At 47.7% G+C, this 9931-nt stretch overlaps 1 protein-coding gene across 4 annotated transcripts; it reads right to left on the reverse strand.

The window, feature by feature from the left end:
• D2HGDH (D-2-hydroxyglutarate dehydrogenase) lies at nucleotides 1–9799 on the reverse strand. 4 transcript variants are annotated; one of them, XM_074590290.1, is made up of 10 exons: nucleotides 9697–9799; nucleotides 9043–9443; nucleotides 8376–8433; nucleotides 7634–7773; nucleotides 6753–6946; nucleotides 5490–5658; nucleotides 4513–4656; nucleotides 2681–2823; nucleotides 1703–1868; nucleotides 1–455 (listed from the first exon to the last, which is right to left on the reverse strand). In XM_074590290.1, the coding sequence occupies exons 2-10, from the start codon at nucleotides 9434–9436 to the stop codon at nucleotides 196–198; spliced, it is 1668 nt and encodes a 555-aa protein (XP_074446391.1). In that variant the 5' UTR covers nucleotides 9437–9443; nucleotides 9697–9799; the 3' UTR covers nucleotides 1–195. The 4 variants fall into 4 exon arrangements, with proteins under 4 accessions (XP_074446391.1, XP_074446393.1, XP_074446390.1 ...); XM_074590292.1 differs by lacking the exon at nucleotides 6753–6946 and having other exon boundaries at nucleotides 7641–7773; XM_074590289.1 differs by lacking the exon at nucleotides 9697–9799 and having other exon boundaries at nucleotides 9043–9683.
• Nucleotides 9800–9931: the final 132 nt, after the last annotated feature.

Here is a 9931-nt window from a genome sequence, read left to right on the forward strand (position 1 = left end):
TTCAGAAAGAGCAGGCACCCCTGAAAAGAGGAACCACGTTCCTCTACTTGTTCCATCACACTAAAGAAATAAACCAGAGAGCATTCCCCGTGCTTGCTTGATCCATCAGTTTGTTTATGGCTAAAGTGCAGTTACTGAGCTAGAGATGCCACCCTCACGTGATGGTATCTGTTCACTTCTCAGTGCATGTTGCTCTCAGGAACCGGAGGGCAGCATCTTGTATGGATTGAGGATCCCTTTAGGGTCTAACATGGCTTTGAAACGCTGCATGAGAAAGACTGCCTCACTGGGTTTGCTGTACTGAATGAACTGCTTTTTCTTGAAGCCCAGTCCGTGCTCCGCACTGATACTGCCATGGTATCTTGCAGTCCACTCATACACAAACGGCTCAATGGCATCCAGCAGGGAATGGCTATAGGAGTCCGCTGTGATGTTCAAGTGCAAGTTTCCATCTCCTGGAAGAAAACATTGCAAAGGTGAGTCTGTAAGAAAAACTCAGCGGCGCTACAATAAAGACTTATTACTGTCTCCTCCACATACTCAAACAAAGGTGCCTTTGTTAGTCTCCAAACTGCAAAACAGAACAAGTTCGCTGTCCTTCTACAAACATCAAACCTCTCCATGCACAAATAATTCAAATACGATCTTTGTTCTTCCATCCTTTCAGTCCAATAGTTGAAGAAGTTTTCTGAGTTAAGCTACTTTCAAATTCCCACTCTTGTGATTTTAAAATTCAAACAACTGTGCTGCATTAATTGTCTCACTACCGAGATGGCCTGGCAATGACTTTTCCAATGCTATTTCATAACGATCATAAGATTTTAATATGGCCCTTCATCACTTCATCTCTCCCTATTATGTTTGTGCAACGTTCTAAATGCACTTTGGCACTGTCTCAACAGAAACAAAGCAAGCAGAACATTTTTTCCTTTCGCCACTTGTGTGTGATGGTATTTGATTAAGCACATCTTGCTGGGTATTCAGAAGGCAGAGCGCGTAAACACAAATTACTCATTCTCACTCCAGAACCTCCTCCTGCATCTCAGCAAACTCTCACAGTACACAGTTCAATCCTCAATAATAAGTGCTAACAGAGGCAGCCTTTGTTATGCAGACTCGTCTTTCCATGTCTTTCAAATCAAGCGTGCTGAAGCATGTTCTGTTCTTTTTTTTTTTTTATTATTTTTAAACAGAACAGCTCTGGTAAGCTACCAGTTTACCTGTATGTAAAATCAAATTAGTTTCAAAGCATTCTGACACGTGTACTGGGGCCTTTCTGTGCATTATCTTTATCACTCTCTTTTGGAGGGTTAGTGGCTCAGACACAATTGATTTCCAATATGATCAATCACTTCGGACAAGAGTGTTTATTTATCAAATGTTTCTAAGTACGTTAGTCGAATTGATGGTCCAATTAAACAACCTACATACTTAAAACAGAAATTACAGAGCAAGAAGATATAAATGATGAGTTCAGTGGCTGACTGGCTAGCAACCTGCCATTAATATATGCAATACAGTCTGAAAGCAGTGAAATTCAGACACAAAGAACCTTATGCATTCTCCTCTTCTGACGGCTCTCGGCTATTTAGTCTATGCCTCTCACTACTCTAAAAACAATCTTTAAAACTACTAAGAAGTTGCACAGCAAAACCCAGAGCACAAAAGCGCAATTACCTCCTTTCCCAGCATCTACACTTACCCAAGTGGCCATAGCCCACCACGTTTTTGGCATTGTGGCCCAGCCGAGCCCTGGTGTCAGTCACAAGATCATACAGCTTTCCCACAGGCAGGGAGATGTCATATTTGTAGACATAGCCATCGTGAGTGAGGGCCTCTGTGATCCTCTCCCGCAGGCTCCACAGCATCTGATGAATCAAAGGAAATCAAATAAACCAAGCGTCTCTTGGGTTCCATGCTTTATTGCACAGAGGGAAAAAGAGCCTTGATTCTTTGCATATAACATTAACTTCTGATTTCCCCCGATATCCTCTCCCTCTCGGAAGCTAGTTATAACGCTTTCTTGGTAGCATCGCACAGTAAAGCAATACACCAACTCTTCAAGCTTAACAGTGTCCCAGACAGAAAGAACACAGGCATGGGCATTCTCCCCAAATCTGTTTTGTGTTTCCCAAGAAGTGGGGATGTGCCTCCTCCAGTTTAGTACTGCAAGGCTTGGTTTGGGAACTGGGGTTGGAAGAAACATGGCTCGGTGGAAGAGACTCGTATTCACTGGGCAGACACGAATCACTTTCCTCCTCACTGACACACTGTGTCTGTCTTGTTCCGCGAGACCATAGTCCCTGGCTCTAACACACTGTCACGCTGGCCTACAGGACTTTGCTCACTCCTGGCCTGGCTGACAACTGCGCTTCTGGTTTCGACGGTTTTCAGGCAGTTTGGGTCCTACCCCTGCAACTACTAAAAGATGTAATTCATTATTCTGATCTTCTTATGAGAGAAAACATCCACTGAAACCCCGAATACTCAGGCTTTCTGGGAAGAATCATCAGTGGTAAGTATTCTCTCTTAGCATTCTTACTCAATATGACAAATACGCTACCAGATCACCCAAGGACTTTTATACCAAAGATCAGTCTGAACATATCCCTATTGAAAATACAAATCCAAGTAAAGAATCATGTCAAAGTGATTTGTGCAAGAGCAAACGATGACTTGCCTTTATTTTCTTATCATCCGTTGCCACAGTTCCATCAGTGACCAAACCAGAAGTCATGGCCTGTTCTAAGAAGTTGTTCAATTTTTCTTCATCATGGGTTGAGCTGGAGCCGGAAGTTTCAATTAAAACATAAAAAGGGCTGCCTGAAAGTGAGGGAAAAATGAATAAGCAGATGCTCTGGGGTAAAGGCACAGGAATTTAGTGCAGGTTCTGGAGCTTTTCCCAAGCCTGGCACATTTCATGAGGTTGCTCTACTGCCCAGATTCTCTGGTGCCATGTGGAAGGGCAGCTCAAGTGGCAATCTTTTATCTGTAAGGCACTTCACATACATGCTCTATTCTTTACCTAGCCACCACTTTTCAGAAAACTAGCAGTTCTGCGGGAACAAGTAGAAGTAAAAAGTCTTACCTTTAAAGACTTCCACCAAATGTGTTTGAAATTGAATACTAGGTATAAAAATGATGGAATAAAAATGAGGAATGCCCACACAGAATCACAGAATGGCAGAGGCTGGAAGGGGCCTTTGGAGATCATCTAGTCCAACCCCCTGCCAAAGCAGGGTCACACAAAGCAGGCTGCACAGGAACACATCCAAGCGGGTTTTGAATATCTCCAGAGAAGGAGACTCCACAACCTCTGGGCAGCCTGTTCCAGGGCTCTGGCACCCCCAAAGGAAAGAAGTTTTTCCTCATGTTGAGAGAGAATTTCCTGTGTTCTAGCTTGTGCTCATTGCCCCTCGTGCCGTCACCTGGCACCACTGAAAAGAGTCTGGCCCCATCCTCTTGACACCCACCCTTCAGATTATTTATAAGCATTGATGAGATCCCCTCTCAGTCTTCTCTCCTCCAGGCTAAACAGATCCAGGTCTCTCAGCCTTTCCTCATAAGAGTGATGCTCCAATCCCCTGATCATCTTTGTAGGCTCCGCTGGACTCTCCAGCAGTTCCCGGTCCTTCTTGAACTGGGGTGCCCAGAACTGGACACAGTGCTCCAGCTGCGGCCTCACCAGGGTAGAGTAGAGGGGGAGGATGACCTCCCTCCACCCGCTCGCCACGCTCTTCTTAATGTGCCCCAGGAGACCATGGGCCACCTTGGCCACAAGGGCACATTGCTGGCTCCTGGGCAACTTGTTGTCCACCAGGACTCCCAGGTCTCTCTCTGCAGAGCCGCCTTCCAGCAGGTCAACCCCTAACCTGTACTGGTGTATGGGGTTATTCAGCCTCAAGTGCAGGACCCTACATTTGCTCTTGTTGAACTTCATTACTTCCTCTCCGCTCAACTCTCCAGCCTGTCTAGGTCTCTCTGAATGGCAGCACAGCCTTCTGGTGTGTCAGCCACCCCTCCCAGTTTTGTGTCATCGGCAAACATACTGAGGGTACACTCTGTCCCCTCATCCATCATTGATTAATATATTGAACAAGACCGGACCCGGTACCGACACCTGGGGAACACCGCTAGTTACAGGCCTCCAACTGGACTCTGCGCTGCTGATCACAACCCTCTTAGCTCTGCCATTCAGCCAGTTCTCTATCCACCCCACTGTCCACTCATCCAACCCACGCTGCCTGAGCTTACCTATGAGGATGTTATGGGAGACTGCCAAAAGCCTCACTGAAGTCAAGGTAGACAACATCCACTGCCCTCCCCTGATCCACCCAGCCAGTCATTCCATCATAGAAGGGATCAGATTGGTCAAGCATGATTTCCCCTTGGTGAATAACATGCTGATTGACATGTATATCTACAAAGATATATAGAGTTATAGATAAAACTAGGCTAAAAATCCCTAAGCAGTGCAATGCCTCTTTCTAATGGCACAAATGACGCTGGTACCTGCCACTGGGCTGGACAGCTTGAGATGTTTCTCAACCAATTCCATGCACTTCTCATCCATGAACTCATAGGCAGACAGGATCTCTCCCAGCATGGCTCTGCAGGTTGTAAATGTTTCCAGAACCTTAGTGAAACTCTGACACCCTTCAGAAGGAACACAGAGAGGAATCAGGAACAAAATCCACCCCCAAAAACCTTGTAAAAAGTTTTAAAAAGTCTACCAGGCTTCAAGTCATCTCTCCCATCTCCAGAAAACGTAAACTGCTACCCTGTGTGGATTAGATCAGCAGTTCCTCTAACAGTTTGAGATGGGGAAGGTTTCAGAGCGGAACAGCAGGAGGATATGGCAATTAGTCTTTGCTGTGGCAAGGACCTCTTGAACACTCTAAGAGAGTTCATACCAAAATGTCTACCCCACTCTCAGTTCTCAGCACAGGCAAGAAGGCAACCCAAGAGAAATTTAAAGGCCACTCTGAGAGTCCAGGCAAATTCTGGACTGAACTGCGCATACTCCATAGGTCTGTCGGCACTTGGAGTCTACTCTTCCCCTCCTGACAGTTTAGGTCTCTGCTCTCAAGGCCACCGCTGATACAAGCAAGCTGTCTGAAAAGTCCCTGCTGGCCTTGGAGGGAGAAAAAAAAACAGACTCAGTGAAGGCTCCCCACAAGCAACTCTGCTAAAAAGCAGACTCAGAAACACCTTTCAAGCAGCTGTGCCTGGCCAGGTAGCCTGCTGATCCAGACCCTCACCTGTAGACTTGACTTCCCAGCCTTGCCTTGTCACTACAGACTCACGCAGCGACCACTGGATTGTGGCCGCCTCTGCCTACTGTCACCAGACTCGTCCTGCTCAGCTTTCTCAGGTACTGTCAGACCAGGCCCTCGTCAGTGAGGGCACTGCCCTGCCTGCTTCTTCATCCTCCTATTCCTATTCCTTTCCCAGCCTCTGAATTCAGGTGTGAAATTATTAACTCCTACCTAGGAATGCCAGATTCACAGCCTTAGGTTTCTGAGGACACAGTATGGAGACAGCAGTGATAACTCCCAAGGTCCCCTCAGATCCGATGAAAAGTTGCTTCAAGTCATAGCCAGTGTTATCTTTGCGCAGAGACGCCAAGCAGTCCATAACTGAGCCATCAGCCAGCACCTGTGGAAATACAGAGACCTGGTTAACGCACCTACATGGAAATCTGCTGTCATAAGCTTGTCTACTACCAAGCTGACAAAAAGCTGCCACTAGCCTTGAGTAAAGGACACCAGCTGCAGCCTGTTCCCACAGTTCCTCCATTCCCAGCTCTTCCTGCCCTCTGAATCCTACCTGAGTCTTCCCTCAAACTTTTCTGCCTTTTTTTTTTTTTTTACGGTGCTGTTTGCACATGTTCCAGTAGGACGAGTAATAATGGAAGATGGAGTTTGCTCCACTATTCTTAGCAGTGGTGGAAAACATCAGATGCTCTTTGCAGCCCCAGTTCCCATTATTCAATAGAAACAAGGAAACTATTTGAAACAGTGAACACAGCTAACCAGAATGAAGTAAGCTCTTCACCACTTGAGCCTTAAATCAAGGCTGAATGTCTCTAAGACATGTTATTAAAGGCTGTTTAGATGCTAGAGTCAAAAGCCCTCCTTTCTGGGCCTACACAATAAAACCAAACCAGGCTTTTGTTACCTACCCAATTTATTTCCTGTTAGCTCTCGGCTCCCAAGCCCTGAAATCTTACAGAAACAGCCTCTACATGCAGAGACACAGGCCTGTAGGACAGAAGCAGGCTAAGGAACAGAAAAGACTCTAGGAGAAAGCCAGCAGCCAAATTAACGCAAAGCGGATGGCTCTATTAAAAGTTGAGTGAGCAGCCATGAGATAAGAGTGCTGCAGGATGGGTTCAGCAGAGCGCTCCAGAGACCCACTGCTCCACAGAGGAACCAACCTCATGCAGGTAACTTGGAATCACTAAATCTCTCCCTACCTTCTTTTCACTTCTCTGGATTAGAAAACCACCTAATATCACTTCCGTCAGCAAGGACGGAGGTAGAAGCTGGAAACTACAGTAGCAATAACAGATGCTACATCCACGAAGACATTTGTTGTCCCTTCTCAAAAGGGCCAAACAAGAAAAATTTAAGAGTGGAAGCCTGGAGAGACACTTGTCTGCATAATGGGTAGCTAAGGGCTAGAACAGCAGGAAATGGTAAGAAGCAGAGGGTTAGGTACAGAAGGGAACTGCCAGGTACTCGCCTTACCACTTCCAGTCCTAGCACTGTCCCTCGGAGAGAGCCGTATCTCAAGAGCCGTAAGCCTCCAGCATTTGTGGCCACATTACCGCCGATGTGACAGCTACCTTTCGCTCCCAAGTCAAGTGGCATGATAAACCCCTGCTCCTCCAAGTACTCGTTGAGTTTCTCTAAGATGCAGCCAGCTTGGCACACAAGGATTCCTGAAACATAAATGTCCTGCTACAAGCTGATGCCCACGAAGACGGTGCCTCCTCAAGAGACAGGGTAAGTACAAGCAGACACAACCACCTCTTCCTCCACAACTTTCTGGGATTGAATTTAAATACACAAGCAGTCTGCACATGCTACCGGGCATTGTCCTACACCTCCTCAAGCCAAGGGGAGCTCTACCATTGCCTTAACATCCGGTCATCCACAACTCTGGACAAGTAAAACAGCAAAGTGAAGTATATCTCTGCCTGTCATTCTCCCCGTCTCTGTTTTAAGAGCTGAAATACTCAAACCAGCCTAATTCCTAACTCTCCAAATCCAAACAACCTGTAAGTTTTCCCCATCCCACTACTAGTGTTGTTATCAGGTGCCTTCTTCAACACTCATTCTGCTCCACCTGCTGAGTTTCTCATTTAATTTATGAACAGGTAATAGGATGTCCATGTTTCTCTTATCTCTTTCTTCTTCCTTCTGCCACCAGATGTATTTTTACATCTGCTGCTTTTATAACCTAAGGATTACATCAGCAGCAGGAGCCTGGATGAAACACACCTTTGATGCCCTTTACGATGCTGCTGGGCTGAACCTTACTGATCCCACAGTTATCGCCTCCCGGGAAAATGGCTGGTTTAGGGCCTGGGGCTCATTTCTGTGCCTCACATCTCTACAATATTTACCAGACACCTTGTCAAAGCTGATGATCTGGTTCATGAGAACAGTGGAGAGAATGATCTCATCAAAGACAGGAACGCTGCCTCCAACAAGGCCTGTGTTACCCCCCTGTGGGTTCACTGCCAGGTTCCTCTCATGGCAGTACCTGGAAGAAAAAAGGTTTCTGAAGTCTTATGCATTTTAAGGCAACAATCCATTGCCTTAAATATAATAATCCAATAAGTCTATCTATCTGAAGAGTTTCACCTCCACATGAAAGTCTACTGTTGCAAGAGTGCTCAACAATCCTTAAAATTAAGCAGCATCTAGCCTAAAGATGGAAGTACCTTTCAGCCTTGAAAAATGTCACCTCTCTATGTGAAAACATTCTTAATTGGGAACCTGTAGGCTTTTTTAGATAAGCAACACTGCCTATCTAGTGGCAGATAAGCCACTGCTAGGCACATAGCATACCTCCAGACTAGCAACGACATGCAGTGTCTCCCATCCTGGGAGCAGCTGGAACAAAAGCTACATCAGGAAACACGGACAGTCCAAGGACAGTGGGGATATAAAGAGCAGAAGGGAGAGCTGAAGTCACCAGAGCTCAACCACAAGACATGCAGCCAAGAAGAAAACAGCTTCAGCAATTCCAGTGCTTGAGCAACCAATGCCTGAACACCTAGATGTTCCCTTCATCTGCCGGACCCTGCCAGAATAAACCTGCGTTTCCTCACCACAAAGCCCAGCAGAAAAGGTGCACGTTACCTGAGAACCTGAGACACCTCTACTGTTGTCTGCGGCTTCAACATCAGCTTGCTAGAGCCTGCAATGAAAGCAAGGGACTCTCAAGGCAAGTTGTGGGCTCCACAGAGGTCGGAAAGAAAAAGATGGTAAAGCACGATGTCCAAAATAACACCACTCCCTCCACTCTGAGGCAGAGGCATTTTAACCACTTTTAAACCAAACATTTTTAATACTGGGCTTTCCCTTAATGCACTGGAAAAGCTTTGTCTGTATACATAGACTTGGTTGCCAGTGGGGGCAATGCGAAATGTTTTATATTCTCATGAAATCTTTGACAAAACAGAAAAATCACACCACTTGTTTTCTGAGGTTCAACCAAAACTTCAGGTACTGTTAACTGAAAAAATCTGTTTCAGGAAAAAACTAAGTTAACAGGGATTTGTGGTTTGGGCCCGACTGGCCACTGAGATTAGAGATTTATTTTTTTAATGAAAACCTGAAAGAGTACCAGAAACCAGGTAACTCTCAAACGAATATTTGCTATGAGGAAAACTTATTTTGCCTGGTCTGTAAAGACATGGTCTGCTATAGACAGAGAGATTTTCTGTGGCAGACTTTTCATTCTGGTGCCTTAACGGAAGCAGAGCGGAGGCTTTACCAAAACTGAAAAATAAACAAGCTCACTCACCTCGGACTGATTTAAGCCAGTCCACATTAAATGGTTTCAGTTCCTCTGGATTTGTGATGACTCTACCTGGCATTATGCCCTCAAAGAAAGCCACGTCTCTGTCAGACAGATGGGAGAAGGGCAGGCGCTGCACTCTGTAACGCTCACTAGTCAGCATGACCTCCTGGAAGCTGCAGGAGGCTGCGTGGAACGCTCTCCTCCCCTGAGGCCTCACACCCCGCGGCCTGGAAACCACACTCGTGGGCACACCTGGTGGTTTCCTCTGCTGGAGCGTCCCCGAGGCATAATTCATGCTCTGCTGTGTCAAAGTCCTCCTGTGGAAGCTCGTCAGCCATCTTAGCTGAGCCCAGTGACTCCACACAGAGCGGTGGGGGGCCGCAGAGGAAATCCCCATCCTCACCCTGGAAAGCAGAGGCCTAGCTCATGTGCGAGCTCCCCTCCTCACCACCCCGGCTCTGGGGAGGGGGGGGCCTCTCCCGGAGGACGCAGCTTGTGAGGAGCCGGAATCAAGCCTCTGCCCGTGTGACAGCCACCCGCCAGGCGGTACAGCAAGAGGGCGGGGGGACACCCGTCGCGTAGCGCCTCACACAGACGCTCTCCCTTCCGCCGTGACCAACCACCCGCCAAATCCCAGCCGATCCAAGGCAGCCTCACCCGCCCCTCACGGGAGGGCTAACCCAGCCCGCCCGCCCACGCTTCTGAGCCCTGCAGCCCCACGCCCATCCCGCTGGAGGCAGCAATGGCGGCCGGACCCGCAGGGGGCGGGGGCGCTCTGCCACCGCGCATGCGCGCAGCGCCCGCGGGCAGCAGCGCCGCCTGGCGGCGGGAGGCCGCCGCAGCGCCCCCCCCGCGGCACCGCGCGGGTCCTAGCGCCCGCCCACCCCCACCG

The sequence above is a fragment of the Larus michahellis genome, chromosome 6 (genome assembly GCF_964199755.1).
Source record: "Larus michahellis chromosome 6, bLarMic1.1, whole genome shotgun sequence".
NCBI classification, from domain to species: Eukaryota; Metazoa; Chordata; class Aves; order Charadriiformes; family Laridae; genus Larus; species Larus michahellis.